This window comes from Cololabis saira, chromosome 5 (assembly GCF_033807715.1).
Source record: "Cololabis saira isolate AMF1-May2022 chromosome 5, fColSai1.1, whole genome shotgun sequence".
Taxonomy (NCBI): domain Eukaryota; kingdom Metazoa; phylum Chordata; class Actinopteri; order Beloniformes; family Belonidae; genus Cololabis; species Cololabis saira.
Window position 1 is genome coordinate 34,950,532 of NC_084591.1, and position 20,808 is coordinate 34,971,339.

At 41.9% G+C, this 20,808-nt stretch overlaps 3 protein-coding genes across 4 annotated transcripts; 2 read left to right on the plus strand and 1 right to left on the minus strand.

Moving 5' to 3' along the window:
- The first annotated feature begins 223 nt into the window (after positions 1-223).
- commd4 (COMM domain containing 4) lies at positions 224-3,927 on the plus strand. The gene is made up of 8 exons (XM_061721800.1): positions 224-271; positions 520-591; positions 703-768; positions 863-902; positions 2,310-2,429; positions 2,672-2,752; positions 2,881-3,054; positions 3,164-3,927. Exons 1-8 carry the CDS (start codon positions 269-271, stop codon positions 3,202-3,204), a joined length of 597 nt encoding a protein of 198 aa, XP_061577784.1. The 5' UTR covers positions 224-268; the 3' UTR covers positions 3,205-3,927.
- neil1 (nei-like DNA glycosylase 1) lies at positions 3,816-6,889 on the plus strand. Of its 2 annotated transcripts, XM_061721799.1 has the most exons (10): positions 3,816-3,927; positions 4,350-4,827; positions 4,911-5,030; positions 5,662-5,770; positions 5,861-5,951; positions 6,024-6,145; positions 6,227-6,254; positions 6,343-6,416; positions 6,486-6,696; positions 6,770-6,889. In XM_061721799.1, the coding sequence occupies exons 2-10, from the start codon at positions 4,373-4,375 to the stop codon at positions 6,814-6,816; spliced, it is 1,257 nt and encodes a 418-aa protein (XP_061577783.1). In that variant the 5' UTR covers positions 3,816-3,927; positions 4,350-4,372; the 3' UTR covers positions 6,817-6,889. The 2 variants fall into 2 exon arrangements, with proteins under 2 accessions (XP_061577783.1, XP_061577781.1); XM_061721797.1 differs by having other exon boundaries at positions 6,024-6,254.
- On the minus strand, positions 6,836-14,134 carry man2c1 (mannosidase, alpha, class 2C, member 1). Its single transcript, XM_061721796.1, has 26 exons — positions 13,987-14,134; positions 13,549-13,674; positions 13,349-13,472; positions 13,178-13,248; positions 12,915-13,092; positions 12,631-12,820; positions 11,869-11,975; positions 11,679-11,789; positions 11,451-11,543; positions 11,224-11,340; positions 11,045-11,140; positions 10,822-10,967; positions 10,423-10,546; positions 9,386-9,507; positions 9,203-9,288; positions 8,978-9,124; positions 8,817-8,896; positions 8,645-8,739; positions 8,464-8,568; positions 8,211-8,367; positions 7,982-8,125; positions 7,775-7,884; positions 7,606-7,685; positions 7,375-7,514; positions 7,177-7,280; positions 6,836-7,089 (listed from the first exon to the last, which is right to left on the minus strand). The coding sequence occupies exons 1-26, from the start codon at positions 14,085-14,087 to the stop codon at positions 6,978-6,980; spliced, it is 3,066 nt and encodes a 1,021-aa protein (XP_061577780.1). The 5' UTR covers positions 14,088-14,134; the 3' UTR covers positions 6,836-6,977.
- Between the last annotated feature and the right edge of the window lie 6,674 nt (positions 14,135-20,808).

Below are 20,808 nucleotides of genomic sequence, written 5' to 3' on the forward strand. Positions count from 1 at the left end.
TAAAGAATCCATTCATGGATTCAGGAATTGATTTAAATCGTATATTTTCGATGTTATAGTGTTGGTCACCTACTCCAGCGAACTAATCTCAAAAGCAGACAATCAGCTCCATAGACAGCTCGACCTGCATCCAACCGTGATGGCCCTCGAGACCGTCACGTGACCGTCACGTGTCTACACCGACAGGCCCCGCCCCCTCTCCGTCTGTTATCCAATCAAATGAGAGAACGCAGGTTCGTCTTCCTGGTCTCTTCTGGTGCAGACAGCCATGGTAAATATTTTCATACTTTTCATGTTATTTTACAACAACTCAAGTATTTATTACTCACTTAAATGAATGTATAATTGTTATGCACTATTTACAAGTGTCTTAAGTGGTAATTAACCTGAATATTTCTGATTAATGCGCTGGTTCTGCGCTGTTAGCACCCAAAGCTAATAGCCTGTTATGATGCACAGCTGAGTGATAAAGTGTAGTTTAGTTTTCTGAGTGATAAAAGTGTTGCTTTCGTGTTACAGCGGTTCCGTTTCTGTGGAGATCTGGACTGCCCTGACTGGGTACTTGCAGAAATCAGCACCTTAGCAAAGATTGTAAGCACAGCTGCTGCAGACAAATGATCAAGATGATGCTTATTAAGTCTGTAGTTTACAACAGTGATGTCTCATTAACGAGCTTTGTCCTCATTCCCCTTTATCCAACAGTCTAGTGTCAAGATGAAGCTCCTTTGTGCTCAAGTAGTGAAGAATTTGCTCGGGGAGGGAATCGACGTGAGTTGTTTCACATATTGATCCATGTAGATCACGTGACCTGCACATTGCACAAATGCACAATCATTGTGTCTTCTCTCTCGCCTTCTTTTAGTATGACAAAGTTGCAAAGCTAACTGCAGATGCAAAGTTCGGTAAGTTGTTCATATTTTCTACATCTACAATATGCTGCTAAAACTGAATAGTATTGTTGATGTGGAAAAATCCATATCTCTGTATTATATGTTTTAACCACCCAGGTGACTATCCGTGCAAAACTGCGTGTTTTAAGTTAACTGGAATAAAGACGGGACAGATTTAATACATTATTTGCATACAAGTGTGTCAAAATGTACACCAGGAGCTTCGATGCAGAAGTGACACAGATTCATTGAATGCATTGCAATTTCAACAGAGGAAAGACAATATAAAGACTAAACACTAAATGATTGTCATTGCAGTTGTGTATGACAGCAGAGCCAAAACTCTCAAAGACAAAATATTGTTCTGCACTAACTGTACTCATAAGAAAGGTCATATAGTGACTAAGAATAATATTTCCACCACAATTATAAGAAGAGTAGTTTGTCCTTTTTGAATATCATATTTGATTATTATATTACATTCTTCATAACTGTAAGAACTATTTTAAATGTGCCCTGTAATGGGTAAGTAAGTACATAACATTTTATTTACATAGCACTGTTTTAAGATAAAAATACTTTACAATAAAACTAACAGAGCGAACGCAAGTTTAAAAAGATGTGTTTTAGCTGCTTTTTAAAATACATCAGAGCCTACAGATCTGAAGTGACTCTTACGCCTTAGTAATACTCACTTCCTCTTCTACAGAGGTGAGAGGAAGTGATTGCTATTAAGGTTTATGCGCTCACCGTATGTTTAATTCACAGACTCTAAACTTATGAGTATTTAATGTTCATTGATGACAGAAAGCGACCGCACCAGGAAGGAGGGATGTAAGATTACTAAGATGGATGTGTCAATCAATAAAGTTATCAATTTCACTGACACAGCATTAAAGCGTGAGTCCATCTCGCAAGTTATGACTATGTATTTTTCATAGAATAGTGTGCTGTAATAGTTTTCTTGGTACTTTTACAAAACATGTACAATTGTAGTGGGAATCATTCATTTTGATTCAGAAACGTCTCTGAAAATATGTGCTGTTCCATTCAGGCGGCATCTTCTTCAGGCAGCAATGTGCATATTTCAGTTAATGCTGGGCTACAGTGTTCATGTTTCACAATGGCATTACTGTATTATAAGGGTCTGGGGCACTGCACTCACTCACACATGAAAACCACTGGTTAGTTTTGAGAAGAAAAATAACATTTAGGCGGTACTGAACCATTGACTTTTATTGGTTTTGGTCTTAGCAGTTAGGAGTAATACAACACAAAGTTGCCCAGTAACCTGTTTACAAAGAATGGTCACACTAATTAGGTGTGAGGCATTGGACCAAATGTTTTTCTATGAATATTTAATTTGCATGATTGCATTTACATTTCTTGCTTTGCTGTATTAATTTATTTCTCTTTCAGAGAGCGGAGACATCAAAGCCAGTGTGGCAGTGCTTAGCTTCATTTTGTCCAGTGCAGCGAAGCATGATGTCGACAGTGATTCTCTGTCCAGTGAGCTGCAGCAGCTCGGTCTGCCTAAAGGTTGGTCCTTATTGTGGCTGTCTTGAGAACACAATTAAATGACTAATGGTGCAGCATGACACAATAAGGACAATAGTATGGAGAGGGGGTGGGTGTTGTGGTGCATTATGACATTGCTTCACTGGCTGTCTGCCAGCTTCAGGTTGTTTTAGGCCATTTTCCTCTTATAATTTGTGATTGCTGCTTTTTTATCCAGACGTTGTATCTGTGTTAATGTCGTGAAATTGCCTTAATTTCCATAGAACATGCTACAGGACTGTGCAAATCATATGAAGACAAGCACTCTGCACTTCAAGACAAGCTGAGAGAAACCAGTTTGAGATGTAAGTGTATATGTTTTCTTCATTTCAAGGAAGAATTCAAAAATTAAAATGTTGAAAACTGAATGATGTAAACACAGTGATGTTGCTGACTGGGAAACGGCGTCTATTTTGTTCTGTAATACTTTCAGTGGGGCGGCTGGACTCTGTGTCCTGGCGAATCGACTACACATTGAGCTCCAGTGAGCTGAGGGAGGTTAATGAACCGCTGTTACAGCTAAAACTGCAAACGCAGGGAGAATTAGGATCTGCAAAGACAACTGTTGTCTCAGTTTCTGCTGACAAGTTCAGAGTCTTGCTTGCTGGTCAGTTATTTTCACTTCACAGCAATTTTCAAACAGTTTTTATTTTGGATATTTGTTTTATCAGCTAGAATAATGCCACATAACTGCATTCACTTTTGTGTTTGTACAGAACTCAAACAAGCCCAGAACATGATGAATGCACTACAATGAAGACAGGGGAACGAATAAGGAGCTGGACACAATTTGCCAAAAGTGCCATATTTGTATCTTGTACAGTATTAAGTATTTTGCTCTAATTTTTTAATTTCAAAAAGGTGTAAGTGACAGACTTACACCTTTGCTTGTATATTTTTTGCCACTTTAGTAATAATTGTTTGAGTTGTTTCCATTTGTTTCAGTGATTTATCTGTGAATTAAGAACACTCAGTGGTCATATTTCTTGTTTAAAATATTTTTAAATCATATTAATTTACTATTTTCGATTTAAATTATATTGTTTTGTGTTTTACTGTCATGTGCTCATAATAAACTGTAAAGAACTTTTCCTCCACTGTCTCCGAAACGCCTACATATCCCATAATGCCTCAGAAGGGCAGTTTCCTCTTGTGATACTGTTAATAACTTCTGCACCGTTTACTATGTTTCTGGTAGTCAAACTCTGTTTCGCTCGTAATGAGTTGGTCCAATTTATTATTAGAAATAAAGGTAAAAGTCATTACTTCCGTAGATCGTGGTCGCAAACAATTAGCAGTTTGAAATCTCGCGATATTTTGTAATCGTAGACGAGGCGCTTGCATGTTGAATAACATGTTTGATAACACACACGTTATAGAAGCCTTTTGGCTTCTGTTCCTGTGGGAACATTCCTGGTTGCAGCTCCACCGAGTGTAGGGAAGCTGTACCTTTTGCACCGACGGTTATTTCCTAGTTTGGGTAAGTTTTGCGCGGATCATTAACATGCCTGTAGAACCTTAACAAGCTGATGGTGATCCATGCGTTGATTGAGGCGAGTGTGCAAGGAAGTACTTGAAAGATCCAGAACAGTGGTTCTGCAGGACTTGGATTAGGGGCCACTGTTAAATGATAAAAAAAAAAAAAAAAAACAACCCCAAAACACAAGGGTCATGCATGTATGTTAGTTTTAATGTTAGGAAGTGAACACACGAATTCAGGTTATTGAAGCTGTTGGTTTTATGCATTGTTTCCCTGCAGTGGTGGTTTAGAAGAAAATAACCCCAAAGTTTCTTAATTTGCTTCATAAATTTAGGCCGAGTTTTTAATTTTTATAATTTAAAACTGAGCTTTATGCAGCTGTCAAAGATGTGTTGCAATCACAAATCCTTTATTCTGTGCAGCTGCAAAAAAAAAAAAAAAAAAAATGCCTGAAGGACCAGAGCTCCACCTGGCCAGCCTGTTTGTGAACAAGGTGAGTGATGGAGTTGTGTTTAGTGGGCCGGTCAGGAAATCCGAGGTCAGCAAAAGTCCTGATGTGCCCTTCACTTGTGAGGCATATCGCATCACTGCCACCTCCAGAGGGAAGGAAGTGAAGCTCACACTGACGCCCATCAAGAGTGATGAGCCCGAAAAGAGGACAAAATCAGGACAGGCGGAACAGCCCATGGACATAGTCTTTCGCTTTGGGATGTCGGGCTTTTTCCGCTTCACTGGAGAGGATGATCTTCCCAAACATGCCCATCTGCGGTTTTATACCAAAGAGACGCCCTGCAGAGTGCTCAGTTTTGTGGATGCACGCAGGTTTGGCGGCTGGCAGCCCGATGGAACATGGCAGCCTGACAGAGGGCCTTGCATCATGTTTGAGTACAAAAGCTTCAGGTTAGTAAATTTGGCCGTCTCCCTCCATACCTGCACAATTAATGTGTCTACTGTCATGCTGAGAAATGCTACCTTTTTTGCAGGGACAACATTTTGTCACACATATCCGACCGTGCCTTTGACCGGCCAATTTGTGAAGTCCTGCTGAATCAAAAGTACTTCAACGGTATTGGGAACTACCTGAGAGCTGAAATACTTTACAGGTGATGCACATGAACGAAGACAGAATAACTTTATGGTACACATAGTTTGGGGGAAGAGATGCATTCAGACCTTTCAAGTCTGATTATTGTATATCTACATGTAGTTGATAAAAAATACAGTTCCAATCTAACTTTAACTTTTTCAAATGATTAGTTCTCTTGTCAACAATTAGAAACCATCATTCTTGTAGGACTACATTTGCAGGGGCACACATTTTTATTGATTTGCACATGGCTAGTTTGCACTCATCTCACCTCGGCAGACTTGTGGCGTGCTGAAAAACATAAAAGGCCAAAAGACTGCACCTACAACTACAAGCTTGCCAAGAAAAGTAAACAGGAAATAGTTTCGCTGGTCCGTTAAAATAATGTTTGTTGAACTTTTTTTAACCTCCTTTTAACCAAAATAAAAGAATCCTTTGAAGTTCTTAAAGGAAAAAGTCTGAACACATTTTATGTCGTGAAAAACAGTCCAAACCAAGGAGTTCTTGCCAGATCAGACAAGACATCAACGGTTACTTTCGATTGTCTTTCTGTGGGAAGCCATTATTATTCACTCTTTCGGACAAAAAAACGTTCTTTTTGTTTCATAAAAAGAATGGGCCTAAAGTTCTCCCTCTCCCCACTCAAGGTTAAACATCCCACCGTTTGTTTCTGCCCGGGAGGTCCTGGAAGGCCTTGAGTCAGACGATTTGCTCGAGAATGAGAAACCTCTGAAGAATGAGATTGCAGACGCCAAGGTGAAAGAGCAAAAATGCAAATTCTTCACATCAGCTGCAGAAACCACGCCACTGCGTCTTCTAACAATATCCATCTTTATTCTTCTCAAGACTTCAGAGAAGGTTCAAAAGAAAATGAAACAAGAGGAAGGTGACCTGATCCGGCTTTGTCACACAGTACCCCTGGAAGTGATCGGCCTAGGTGGGTCTTCATGCGTTTACTGTCCGGTGTACTCATGAATGCTTCCTATTAACGACACATGTGGTTTCGTAGGTGGTAAGGGCTATGATCCTGAGAAGGCAGATTACTCTGCATTTAAGGCGTGGCTGCGGTGTTACTACGTAGATGGAATGAAATCTATCAGGGACCACAATGGCAGAACTATGTGGTTTACGGTGAGTAAAGTAAACTTTATTGTAAATCTTTGTCAGACAATGTACCGTACTTGCACTAATATCCACTGCTCTGGTTTTCAGGGAGATCCAGGCTCCATGGCACCCAAAAGCAAGTATTACACCTGCCTGAAAAGGTTTCTGTTGCAGTTCACATAGAATCAGACTTTAATTCAATTTTTTTTGTTTCCCCTCCAAAGATTCAAAGTCACCCAAACCAAAAAAGAGAGCCAAAAAAGAAGACGACGACCATGACTACACAACCAAGACAAAGGTGAGTCACCTCTTTCCTGCCAAGAAGGCAATACTGGAACTGTAATTCACAGCAGTTTGATTCTTTTAGGTTTCCAGAAGTCGGTCTGACGGCGCGAGGAAGAAGGTAGTCAAACAGGAAAGTGAGACCAAAACAAAGAAGAAAGAAAAGACCGTACATCCGAAGGAAGCTCCTTCAGGGAGAAGCAAGACTAAGAAGAAACAGGAAGAAAACACACAGCAACGTAAAACAAGAGCAAGCACACGTAGGCGGGAAAGCAGCAGCGCGGAGCCAGCGACAGGTACACTCATGGCTTTGTGATGACAGGAGCGGGAAACAAGGGAATCTGTGCGTGACACTTGTTCTTGTTGCAGGTCTACAGGGACGAAGTGGGAGAGGGAGCAGGAAGGGCGGCAAATAAAAACCACCGAGGGACAGTTTTTATACTTTTATACTTGGAAATACTTTCGAATAAAGAAATAGTTTTTACAAAAGTCTTTTATTGATTGAATGAAGTAATCACCTCCTGTTTCAACTGCCAATTCCCTGAGAGTCGTCAAAGTTTCGTTTTGACACTTATGCTCACAGAACGAGAAGAAGTGTGACAATTTGGAAGGGCGTGAAGTCGAGAGCGATTCCCTCGGGCGTGACGTGCGCTGGCTGGGTGGACTGTCGTCTCTCCAGGAGGTCACAACTGAAAAGCAAAAAAAAAGGCTTTGTTCCTAGAGGAAAATTTAAACAAAAACAAAAGATTCCAGATACTAAAAATATGAGCACTCACTGCCATGCCTCTCTGACTGGAATAGTGGTACGCAAAGTCACAGTCACGCTGCTCCCGTGTGACTCAAACAGACGTAGTACAAGCATCCCCTTCCCTTCCTCAGTCTACAAGGATAAAAGGCCATTGTAGCAGTCGTTCTATTGTGAATACAAAATTTGTTTTTTTTTTCCAAGTTAAGCTCTGTTTTTAGTGTAATACCTGTTTAACTGTCTCAAGTATGACTGGCTCGGGGACGGAGAAGGCACTCCAGGGCACGGTGTCGGGACTGCACTGGATCAGCCTCAGAGGGAAGTTGAGGTTGTACGCACACTGGATGACCGAAGCTTCTTGGAATGATTCTGCAGGAAAGATGAAGTTGTAAATTAAAACCGTTTTAACTGGTGTCACTTGAGTTGCCAAAAATTGCATAAGGAAGCAGGTAAAACCCACTAGAGTGTGGCATAACTGCGTAAGTGAACTGATGAGTTCCCATGTCGGCGGTGGCATCCGGGGCCTTCGGGGATCTCAACCTGAGAACAAAGGGCACTTTTGGTGAGGACTGGGCATCTAAATTTAACATCTCTGAATTGTGCTGTAAATGAATAGAAGGAAAGCCTACAGGGACAAAGTCATTGTGTTCTCGTGGACAGAATAACCGTATTTGCTGTCGTTGAGAAGGGCGACTCCGAAGTTGTGCTCTGACAAGTCGGCCCATTTGTGGCCCCAGACCTAAAAAAAAAAAACATTTCACAGCACCAGAAGTTTACCAGTCATGGATTAGTCAGAAACCCTGATTAAATCACTGCGCGTCACTGCGGCGCCCCACCTCAAATCTGGCCCAGTCCCACGATGTGTTCCGGTGCGTGGGTCTCTGCAGATGCCCAAACTGGATCTCATACGTGGCATTGGGGCTGCGCACTCGCACGGGAAACTCCACCTTCAGGAACTTGTGCGACTCCGCCCACTCCACCTAAAATCGGAAGACGGAGCAATTTGCCTCACAAGGAAGGGTTCGCTTACGTGCGTTTTTAGAAACGCGTTAATGCCTCACTTACCTTTGTGTCAAACTTGATGTAAGGACACATGGCATCCATGACGATCTCCTGCGTGACCACGCTCTTATCGCTTATCCTGAGGGTGAAGCCGACGCTGCCCCGAAGCCCACCCGAGGACACCACATGAGCTGGCTGCACCACCTCCGACACAGGTTTCCTACAGGGTCATATTTAGTTATTTATTTATTATTAATAGTTTAATATTTGTTTCATGAATTCCTGCCAGAGCTGTGGTAACAGTAACAACTGAGACCTTGTCTGCAGGTGGTAGTCCATCACATCCCAAGCATCCCAATAAAGAGGAACGTCGTCAAACATGACAAACTGGTTGCCCACGCAGCCGTCCGAGATAGTTTCTCTGAAACAAGCGGAGTTCATCATTGCATAAGTGGCCACAAATAACACGCACACGTCCACATTTCGACTCACGTTACCTGTTTGAACCGATCAAACACAGTGAGGCCAAGGTGCCGTCTCTGTTTATGGCTGCCTTTAATATTCCATTCTCCATTAGGACCGTGCCGTCGGCCTGTGAAGGTACACGACACCTGGTTAGACAGTCAATGAGGAAACTCATCTGATCATATCTTCATGTACAGTAAATACCTGAAGGGTGACGGAGACTGCAGTCACCGGCTGTATATCTATGACAGGAGACGCACCGACACTGGGAGCTCTCACCAAGGCTGATGGGTCACAGAGTATAAGATACACGTGAACCTGGATGTAAGAGGGCAGCGGCATAATATTTTGAACATCAAACACACCTAGACCGGGTTTATCCGTGCCATCTTGAATCTGTACGACTTCATGGCGCTCCCATGGCAGAGAGTTGAAGACCCCGACAGAGCTCCCCTTAGGCCCCAAAGCCTCGCACGCCTCCCGCAGGAGGACAGAACCGTCGCTACGGATATCTAGGAGGTTTGTGAGAACTGAAAATAAGCACAGCTCTGACTCAAAATCAACATCTCATGTGAAGAAAAAAAACCCACCATTGTAATATTTGAGGGCATCGTCCACGACCACCCCGACGCAGCTGCCAGGGATCACATCGTGGAACTGGTTCAGAAGAAGCAGCCTGTGGGAAGAACGCCACATGAACCGTTTTTTTTTTAACTGTAAAAGAAAAAGGACTATGAATATAAAACTTTTCCTTTCAAAAGTTCTGTTTGAACCTCCAGAGCTGCTGCAGTTTTTCCTGAGGATACAGAAACGTCCTGTTTCGGCACAGGGCCAAGCTGCTGGCTACCTCGACATCATGGAGCAGAGTCTCACACTGCCGGTTCTCTCGTTTAATCTAAACAACGCAAAAGTGACACAGCATTCAAAAACATTTCAATTTACTGAAACACGGTACTGTTATTGATCCAACGCTCCTCATTCTAGAGGAGTAGTGGTTTGTGGTAGTCTGTAGGACTTTTGAGGTGTTGCTGATCAGCAGAGGTGTCAAAAGTATTCACATTCATTACTCAGGTAGAAGTATAGATACTAGAGTTAAAAAATACTCCTGTAGAAGTTGAAGTATCAATTCAAGTTTTTTACTCAAGTAAAAGTATAAAAGTACTGGTTTCAAAACTACTTAAAGTATAAAAGTAAAAGTAATGTGAGGGGGAAAAAAGCCATGAAGGACAAAAGCCATTGAAAATGAATGAATCTTAGTATACTGCAAATATATTAAAGAAGCATATATGTGTACTATTGAGCATTAACATGCGTTTCAGAGAGCAGAAGATATGATGACTAGTTGCCTATAAGTATTGTAATGGTGCAAAAAGTCAAACTTCAGAGGCATGTTATCATTTATCCTGACCTTTATTGGAATGTACATCCAAGTTTAGTTGCAGGAATCTGAGGGAACGGATGTAAGAACAAAACTGGACAAGAACATCTGAAACAACCACAACCAAATTCACTCTATCCGGATGGAGCAATTTCACTGGATAGTTTTTTTTTTAAAGGCCAAAATGAAATAGAGTAACAAGGCTGTTTTTAAAATGTAAGGAGTAAAAAGTAAAGATAATTGCGCGAAAATGTAAGGAGTAAAAGTAAAAAGTCGTCTGAAAAATAATTATTCCGGTGAAGTATAGCCAAAATGTCTACTTAAGTAAGATAACGAAGTATTTGTACTTCGTTACTTGACACCTCTGCTGATCAGTAAAGTGAGTATGGCCAAAGAAAGAAGCCACAAGGCCTCAGACGAGTCCTGTTCTACCTGGGCCTGCGTGGTATAAGTGCCGTTGTGCAGCTCGAGGAACAGCTCTCCACTCCAAGTGCACAGCAGAGCCGACTCCGCACGGAGCTGGGAGAAAAGTCTGTCAGGGGTGGACATCTGGACCCTGTGAAGCACACAGGGGTGGAGCTGGGCGTTAGCAAGGCTGTCTCACTGAAAACAGACCAATGTGTTTCCTGTTATCATAATCCTCTGAGTTTGTGCGGTTACATGCACATCTAACGTGTTTTAAAGCTATGCCTGTGTCAGGATCTGAAAATGAGACAGAGTAGAGCAATGCATATAAAACTTTGGACTAATTGGTGTGTAGGAAGAGCTTCCTGCTCGGTGTGGGCTTGTTCACTGGCATGTGTTGAGTGAAGCGAATGAGGTCAGACTGACTTGGGAAGTCCATCTGTATCCTGAACCAGGCGCAGTCTGTCAAGCATCAGCTGTGTGGGTCCACCGCCACCATCTCCATAGCCAAACAATGCCGCACTGTGGTTGGCCCTGCCTTTGTCTTTGTTATTCCTCACAGTTCTTACCAGCTGGAAAAAGAGGGATGTAAATTCACTTCTCAGATTCCACACCTGTAATAATAAATGCACTGAAACGTAAAACTCACTTCTTCAATCTTAGCTTTCATTTCGTAGGAATTTCCAGGTGGGAAGTGAGTCAAGACCTTGGAGCCGTCCAGACCCTCCCAGAAAAATGTGTTGTGCTTTCGGAAAAGAAAAGCAAAAGAAAGCTGAAACTAAAAGTAAGAACTTTTCAAATGTCGCTGAATATCTGAAACACACTTACAGGAAAGGTGTTGACCAGATTCCAGCTCAGCTTCTGTGTCAGAAAATTGGAAATGCCACAGCCCTGCATTATCTGGGGAAGCTGCGCGGAGTAACCGAACGTATCTGGGAGCCAAAACTGCGGAGCACAAAGAAAACTGTCTTTATTGAGACCTCCATAAACATAGCTGAGCTCTCATTCAGAGGGCAAATTCATGTTCTGATGAAGGTATGATTTATGAATATTACCTCTTTGCAATACATCCCAAATTCTTGGTTGAAGAACCGCTGCCCTTCCAAGAACTGCCGGACCATGGACTCTCCCGAGGGCAGATTCCCATCCTAAGAGACAGACATGTTCTTAGTAAAAAGGTAACCAAGGACACCATGTGCATAAAGCTTGAACATCAGCAGCACAAATGTTCAAATAACATTAAAAAGCTGCATAATTCGTTTCATTTTTAAGATTAGATTTACCATTTCCACCCACGTCCCTCCAACTGGAATGAAGCGGCCTTTCTTCACGTAATGCTGAATCTTGGAGAAAAGTCCTGGGTACCAGCTCTTCACCCACTGGAACTGTTGAGCCTGAAGCAAAAGAAACACGGTGGGAAAGTGGACGAGACTGCTAAGATTCGTTGGACCTCATGAAGCCACATTAACATACCTGAGAGCACGTAAAGATGAAATCTGGGTTTTTATCCATTAAATTGACCACCGTCACCCAACTTCGGCCACATTTGCGAATCGTCTCTTCGTAGGGCCACAGCCAGGCTGTGAATGGAGAACACTAAACATGAACTCACCTGTCAAACATGTTCATTTTCTTTTAGACAGCCATCACGTGCAACTGAGCTGGGGTGCATCAGTGCCTGAGTTACCAGGAAGGCAGACGCTCTGAGATCAACCAATCAGCTACTCCTGATCCAAACTGAAGAGCAGAGATGATAGAGCATTTTCTGTCGCTCCCAAATTGTGGCACCGTCTGTCTTTTAGCTTCAGATGTGTCCAGACCCCCGGTCATCTTAAATCTTTGTTCAAAAAACACATGTTTTTGTGAGGGCGTTTCCTCCAAATTGTGCACGATAACTTTGCTTTTCTTTCCGTTAATCGTGTGTGTGTGTGTGTGTGTGTGTGTTTTACCTACTATTTTATTGCTGCTCGCTCTGTTTGAAGGCTTATTTTGTTATTATTTTGTATTAGTAGATATATTAGCTTTTTTTATTGTTGAGTCTGGGATTTTAATTTGCTTTAGCCTGAACAGCCGTTTTGCTCTAAATGTGCTACAGAAATAAACCTAACTTCTTTCGGCACAATTTTAATTAAACCCAGGGTATAAAAGATAGCAAATGCACCCCAACTGTTATGGAAATGTGTTTCAGTGCCCGTAGGCTGGAATGCTACAGTCAAATAAATAAAAGCCTGGGACCTGAGTCGATGTGGCAGTGACCCATCGCGTGGACCATGTGCTGGCTCTCTCCGTTCTGCTGGTTGAAGAACTTGCTCGCCAGGCGGCGTGCTTCCGAGAAAGAGCTGGGATCGTTTGGGTCACAGAGGTTTACCATCTCATTGACGGTGAAGAGTGCCTGATACCCTCGCTGCTCGCCTTCTCCAAGTTCCTGTTTAGGAGGGCCGTGGGCTGTCATGTTTTCTGTCGCCAAACCTTTTCCAATGTTGTCATGTGTCATTGTGAGCCGTTTTGAGTGACCGTACCTTAACAATGTCAACGAGCATCTCAAACTCAGTCAGCAGCTGCCTTACATCCCGGTTGAATATCACCAGCTCAGCTTTCTGGATAGAAAACTTCCTGTTTGGGTCTGGAGCTGCAATCATCGACCCCTGACCAGCTCCAAAAAGGCCATTGCAGGCCATTTCCACATAAAGAGTGACACTACAGGGTGAGGTAGAAAATGAGAGTTTTAAATAATTCAAGAGGATTACAAAATCTGCAATAAAATCTTGTTTTACAAACAAACCTGTGAGGTTCCTCGTCTTTCAGACATTCTGACAAGATGTAGCTCGTCTTTTCTCCCTCTTTCGTTAGGCCCTGCAAGTAAAACCTGAACATTAAACTCGTCGACATGTGGTTAAAGCACTATGTTTCAGCAAAACATAAATCAGTTAATTAAAAAGTGGTGCATAGTTACCTGGACTGGCTGCCCATCTCTCCAAACCATCCCCTCCCCATCACTTTCCCACAGAAAATGCACCTCTCTCCCTCTCCAGGACTCGGGGATTGTGAGGGTCACCTTAAACCAGCATGTCCACCACCTTCAACGGGCATCAGGCTTGTGTCAGTGCATATGTTTTAGGAACTATAGGATTTGAATCTGAAGAAATCACTCACGTCGGCCCAAAGGTTTCACCAACTTTATAAGGTGCAAAGTTCTGTTTGCAGGCTTCAGTGAATGTGATTCTTTTGGCAGACAGGAAGGAGGAGATTGATTGCAGTGGGCAGGAGTCTCCATTAAGTCTGCAGAGGAAAAATCGACGAGTCAAGCCATACTTTATTTTTATATTTTTTACAACCACAAATCAAGAATCTTGCTGTCAACTGGCCTCACAGGGGCTTGAACATTTTATAACAAAGGGGCTTTTGTCCAAGCAGCTCAACCACTCTGTCTGTGACTCTGGGTGCAGAACTATCTGAACTGATTCATGATGTACAATTTTGGTCTCCCTTGCACACTTGGAGGTTAGAGGAAATTGCATTATATCAAATGAATGAAAGAGACATCAAACTCCAGCGGCTTAGTCGGTTCTTGCAGAATCTGTGCAGCCTTACCGTCCTCTCAGATTGCAGTCAGTGAAATAAATATCAGAGATAAACTTCTCGGCTCTCTCGAGGAGAGTGCGCCTGTTCTTCAGCACCGGCTGGTGATACATCCTGAGACGCACACACACACACAAACTTGCAGATCTGGAAGGAACCACAGCCAGACCAGCGAAACACAGACCCGGAAGTAAAAGGCAATAGTTTAATTCCTCTTTTGCAGTTAACCTAAGCAGCCTCTAGATGGCAGTATTGTTCAACAACCGGCAGTCCTACAGGAGTCAGAGTACAGGTGGACTTCGACTTGGTATGATCTTTGTCATGTGTGTACAAATATATAACAGGCTACATTTATTAATCAAAAATTCAAATTCAAGCTGAACTAGCAACATAAATCTATATGGCAGTAATTAATGTTGTTATGGTCATCTCATCTAACACAGTGCCATATTAAGGCCAACTGAACTGAGTAGATGTAATTCTGCAATAGGGGGAGGAAATTGTAAGAAAAGAAAAACTCAGATTTTCTGACATTATCAAATTAAAAACTTTGCAAGAGAAAAAAATGTATTACTTTAAGTACTTGGACATTTGCAAGCAAAAACAAAATCTGAAAGATTTCATTTAAGTGTGAACTAGCATGAGAGAAATTAGAACATGTGACCTTATGAACTTGTACATTTGAACAACAATCTGAGATTCTTACAGATCTTCTTACAGATCACACCTCAGAAAGTCCATATCTGAGGCTTCACTGAAGAGCTTCACAGTGACGTATTTAAATGTTTCTGCACAGGTACTGTACACTGAGTAGATACTGTACACTGAGTATCTGTGTCTTGTATCTCGGACGCCACCTAGTGGCTACAGTGATCTCTGCATGTTCTCCTCTATGCTTCTGGGTCCTCCGGCTTCTTCCCACAGTCCAAACACGTGCAGATTCAGACTCAGATTCATTTGTGATCGGCAACCTCTTTGGAAGAAGATGATGCAACAGTTTCCTTCTGAATACAAGCACGTTTTTATTTTTTACATCAGTACATAAAACCTAGCCAGTGTCATGACGTATTGTTAATGAAACACAAGGATGGCAACAATGAAATGCAGCCACAAGCAACCAGTTCAATTTAATTGTGGTGAAACTATCATCTAATATTACCAGGTCATTTTCTTATTTCACACCATAATCTGTTTAATATTTGGTCACTGACAATTAATAAGTCACAAAAAAAACCCAAGGTTGGGAAAATCTCCAGATTCCAAAGAAATACATGCATATAATAAAGGCAGAAGAAGTTGTGATGATGTAACAAGGCTTCAGTGGACCCTCTGTATAAGCGCCTATCTCTCTGAGAGGCTCTCTGGGAAGTTAGTCTTGTGATCGGATGGAGCTTAGGAGTCGGCCCACATTCAGCCTGAAAACACTGAAGCCCTCTTTTCCCTTAGCATTATTCCGAGGGAAGGAGCTGCGTTTGTACGGAGCTAAGCACCCTTTTATTATAAAATCCATAGAGCAACTCTAACTACAGGGTTGGTAGAAATGTGGTGGAGCCCATCCTTCCCCTACTCTCCAACCATAAGGGAAGTCTGTCAACTGTTATCCCGCTATTGTTTGGACTGCGGTTGAGCTTTCCACTGTGTGAGGACAGTGTTGTGGAATGAGTGCCATGATCTGACTTGACCTGACTTTCTCACTACTTGAGCTCTAAGTCCCACTCCACTTGCCTGGAAGCATCTGTGTGGAGCTCAACAAAAATTGACCACACTGTCAGATGAATAAAAGGGAATTTGAGAAGACAGCTGTTCCTTTTGCTTTAAGGGAGTAGTCATACAGCATGAAACATCCAGCATGGAGGCCGAACATGCTCGGCCTGCCACAACACAGCAAAGAAAAGCCTGACTGCGGCTTGAAGGGAAAAAAGGACTTCCCAAACTCCTAGAGCTGCGTGCAAAGGTACTCATGTGATGTTGCATGCATCCATAAATGTCCAAAATGAGGCATAGGACAATTTGGAGAAAACAGAAAAGTGAGGGGACAATGGTTCAATGGTTCATGGATATCTTTTGAACAATGAGCTATACTCTGGAGCCGTATTCGTCCCGGTCTCCGCCGTTGTATCCAACACTTTTTCTTTCAGTCTGTTCAGCAGCAGATCTAAAAAGAAATGTAAAGAAAATAAAAGAAAATCCCAGGGCATTAATTTAAATACAGAATCTGAATATTCTTCTACTGGCTGTGTCTTATGGCCATCGAGGAGGTTGGGAAGACTATTGCTTTGCTTTCAAGTTAATGTTGGTCATTCAGTTGCATGATATATGAGAAAGACGTGATGCAATGTTGAAAATGAAAAGCAACGTTATTTCTTTTCTTTTTTTATCCCTGAAACTACCAAGCAATTAAAATGTTTCCTTATCATTACTGCAGACACTGGCCCCCTATAAACAGAGATTTTTTTTTTTTATGCTCAAATTTTCCTTGTAAGACACATAATTGCCTCAGAAAAGGCTGGAAGGCATGAGAGAGAAAGTTATAATTTGCATTTCAAATCTCTCTGCATGCTGACGCCTTTTCTTAAGCGTCCTATTTTTTCAGGTCCACAGATATCTTTGAAGTATTTGATCAAACTTTGATCGCTGGAAACCGTTTACCTGTATTGATGGTGGTTTTCACATGGGTTTGGTTTTGGTTTCAATTCATTTGTGAATAAGGTAGTCATCTCAATTATTCTTCCTCACTTTTGGTTCCTGTTTGATGTAAAAGTTCACAGTTTTTGGAAGTTATAAATGGTTATGGTACTGAAGCTTCCTGCACTAAAATTTGAAATCAATAGTGTCATGCTCCACCTTCAAAGATAAAAAGATATACTATCAGTAATCTCACATTTTCAACATTCAACACACCATTTTTCAACACCTGTCCAAACCTGATCCCCATTAACTTCCATATCTTGTTAACTCTGGGCTAGAACTAACTTTGACTTTTTTTTTTTTTTTTTTTTTTTTAAAGCATGTTATATGAGTTACATGAATAAACTTTACTTACTTACTAGTTTACTTGAGGCGAAACCCAAAAAATAAATTTCCAGGGACTATAATTTTTTCTTTTTAGAGGAACCACAATTACACAGATTGGACTCGTAAATCATGTGGCGTCAAGCTGAGACTATTGGCACAACTAACTGTTAAAAAAGTCCTCCTAATGAGGACAGAACCCCTATAAACACCACGAGTCTTAAACCACAGGTTATGGGTCAATTAAGTTTAACCATTCTTCTCTGAAATACTCTGCTTTTTTTCCTCACTCTAAAGGACGCGGCTTAAAAACAGTCTGTGAATGCAGACGAGCAGATATCTTCAGAGAGTCTGTGATTAACCAGGTCAGAACATTTTCATCGTTTGGAGCAATTTTGGTCTTTTCCACAAGAGATAAACCACAAAGAAAAGAAAAACTCTAAGGACAATCGGGATTTTAACAAGTAGTCTGAATTTATATTCGTGCTTTATTTGTTTTCTCTCCATTTAGGCCTACCTTTTCTGCCTGAGCAGGCAGCACATTGAGGAGACAATGGCAACAAATCCCAGTGCTGAGGAGACCAATATGAGAACCAGTAAACCTGCAACAAAAACATAATTAATCATAATTCATAATTAGGATGTTGCTAAACATTTGCATATAAAAGTCTGGAGCGAAAATTAATAATAATCCTCAGAGAAGGCAGAGGGTGACTGTTACTGTATATCCTACTGTACGTGTTAGAGACGTGGGACCATGAGATTGCTTGATAAGAAGCTGGACATGACATATTTAACGGTGTGAATTAATACAAAATATATGACAGCAACATACCAGTGTTCATCCAAGAAAGGTCATCTAGGTGGCAGAAAGAGAGAAACAGTGACAACAGAAAACTCAGGGTTGTTATGGTAACAGAACATAATTACAAGCGCAAATGTATTTTGTGATACATTCAAATTAAAGTTTAGCAAAGTCTTTTCCTTATATATATGCACACGCTCCAGGTTTAGACTCGGGTATTATGAATAATGAGTTACAGAAATGTTTTATTAATTTTATCCTGCTTTTTGGATCCTATGTAACATATTACAAACCCCAAAGCAAAAAATGCATGTAAAAATACCAAGATTAATACACCAAATAAAAACACAATTCTTGTCTTTGTCAGCGTCATTTAATTCATCAATATACATCAAATTTTATGAATGCAACAAATGGCAAAAAACAACCAAGTTGGGACAACTTTTAATCACTTTTAACCCCTTTTATTGTTGCCATCCCTTCTCAGAAATCAAACTTACAACTTCCAAGCTTTTAATATTCTTGTTTATAAATAAAAACGGTTCTATGTTAAAAATACATCCTCAAATCCCTGCATATTCTGCTGTTTTGCTGCTAGCTTAACGAGCCGAGCAAACAGCCCGCAAAGAAATAACATGTTGTAGAAAATAAAGCGTTGTTAAAATAACAGTTCTATATGTTTAGAGAGAAATGGTGAAAAATCTGGAAGGGATCTGTCACGATGGATTTAAGCATGATGCTTTAATTGCAAAGGGTTTCCTTTCTCACAGCACGGGGAAAAAATCTCTTCACTTGTAGTCCACCATTGCCTTATGAGCAATAATGATATGTTGCCATGACAACAATGGTCTTTGGACCCAATTAGTGAGTTTTCATTACCACTAGATCCTAAAAATCAGAGTGGAAAACCTGTGATGGACACTTAGAATTAAAGAAAAATACTGTCTAATGTACCAAAACCCCTTTAATGTTTTCATCTGGTGTTTTTTTCAGACAACCGGAGGATCCCAGATGGACAGCCTCTAACTTATTAGCTTCTACCTCTTGGGTTCTTCCGTTAAGGGACTTCAGCATCTTTCCAAGTTGACTAACTGCAACACTAGCCAACAGGTAACCAAGCACAGCCTTGACGTTGTTTCTAGGCTCAGGGAAAACCAGTGACCAGCTCCCCCTCTCGAGGACGTAGGCCGGTCCTAGTTCTTGTTCTTGTTTCAACTCAGAAACACAAGATGAGATGTTGATTCCTGTGCGAGCACATACAAATGACTGGTGGATGGTTGGTGAGTGGTGGATTGTGGATTTGAAGGAGATTCGCGGGAAGAATTGAATCTACGGGACACATCATCAGTAGTGTTCCTCTGGGTCATAGGGTGTTTCAGCCTTTGACACTACACACCCTCCCCAGAGGCAGCCAGCCGTAGGCTGATCAGACCTCAGCTTGCGTCCCAAGCCAAATTAGCCATGAGAGTTGCCTTGTTGTCAAGTGGCGGACCTCTCGTTGGACTATGCATGGCAGGGGCATCCTGTTCCCTGAGTCAAGCTTAAGGCGACGGCATACCTCCTGGCTCACTACTTGGGGGCCCACCTGGGGTCGTTTTTGGTAGCAAAACCTGAAATGCAGATGCTTGATGAGAATAAATGTAAGGTTTCATAATTTAGGTAACCTAGGTTAGCATAAGCTATAACAACCCACTTGTGGTAGCTGAGCTAAAGTGGGCATATTCCAGGCGTGCTCATTCCTCCCTGGTTTGGGCAACATTGGTTCCTGCCAGCATGGTGCCGTGCAGAAAGACAGTATAGTACACTCTTCAGGAAACCCATGGGTGACATCACAGGGGCAAGTTCTTCTTATGCAGTCCCTTGACAACACATTACAGTTTTTCACAATTGTTTAAACACATTTATTGGAACATCAGACACAATGTGCACAACCTGAAACTCATTTTTCAGGTGGCTGAACCAATCCTGCTGAACTTCAAGCACATTTACTGCTCTAAACTCAAATTCCCATTCCATACCACACATTTCTCACAACACTACACACAATTCCCAATACCCTGCACACTCTTCCTGAATTCCCTCTCTTGCTTATCACACAGAACACACAGTCAATCACATTTCTAAACTCCAAAGGCTGTTGTGCAATATGCAATCAGCAATTTGCCATTGAATTCATATTCATTGATGAAGCGGGGTTCCACCTTGTAAAAAGAAGGCGCCGAGGGAGGAATATCATCGGCCAGCGTGCCATCACAGAGGTCCCTGGCCAGCGTGGAGGGAACATAACAATGTGTGCTGCCATCAATCACCACGACGTCCTCCATCACCATGCCACCCTTGGCCCCTCCAACCCTGCACTTCTTCTAGCATTCCTGGACCAGCTCTACAATATCATTGTCCAGCCAGACCAGATGGAGGACACAGAGGTGGTCAGGTTCGTTGTTATCTGGGACAATGTCAGTTTCCACCGGGCTGCTCTGGTCCGTGACTGGTTCAGTGTCCATCCAGAAGTTGATGTCCTATATCTCCCTCCATACTCTCCCTTCCTCAACCCAATTGAGGAGTTTTTCTCTGCCTGGAGATGGAAGGTATACGAGAAAAATCCTCAGACACGGATCCCACTGCTGCAGGCCACGGAGGACACATGTGGCGATGTCACTGCTGAGGCCTGTCAAGGCTTCATGCGGCGTTGTAGGAGATTGTTCCCCCGCTGCTTGGCCAGGGAGAACATCGACGTGGACGAGGTCCTGTGGCCAGCCAGGGATGAAAGGCAGGATGCAGCCTAATACTTTTGTTCTGTTTCTATTTTCTGTCAAGTTTTTATCCACAGCTTGCTGTGATGTCCAGTGGACTGCACATTTTGAGTCCAAATACTGTACTGTAAAAATATTATTTGTTGTTACAGTAAAGAATTGTGTGTTTTCTATTTGAGTAGCCTATACATAAGAATACTATATGGTGATAAATTACATCCAACAGCTGAAGGTGAAACACTGAACATACAAATGCATGATTCT

Coding starts and splice junctions, on each gene's coding strand:
- man2c1 (XM_061721796.1), bottom strand. CDS start 14,087: ATGTATCACCAGCCGGTGCTGAAGAACAGGCGCACTCTCCTCGAGAGA. Junction 11,341..11,450: donor TTGGGATGTATTGCAAAGAG/GTAATATTCATA, acceptor TGTGCTCCGCAG/TTTTGGCTCCCAGATACGTT. Junction 8,897..8,977: donor CACGGATAAACCCGGTCTAG/GTGTGTTTGATG, acceptor GTGACCCATCAG/CCTTGGTGAGAGCTCCCAGT.
- neil1 (XM_061721797.1), top strand. CDS start 4,373: ATGCCTGAAGGACCAGAGCTCCACCTGGCCAGCCTGTTTGTGAACAAG. Junction 5,952..6,023: donor CCTGGAAGTGATCGGCCTAG/GTGGGTCTTCAT, acceptor GTGGTTTCGTAG/GTGGTAAGGGCTATGATCCT. Junction 6,255..6,342: donor AGGCTCCATGGCACCCAAAA/GCAAGTATTACA, acceptor TCCCCTCCAAAG/ATTCAAAGTCACCCAAACCA.
- commd4 (XM_061721800.1), top strand. Junction 2,430..2,671: donor GCAGCTCGGTCTGCCTAAAG/GTTGGTCCTTAT, acceptor TAATTTCCATAG/AACATGCTACAGGACTGTGC. Junction 3,055..3,163: donor GTTCAGAGTCTTGCTTGCTG/GTCAGTTATTTT, acceptor GTGTTTGTACAG/AACTCAAACAAGCCCAGAAC.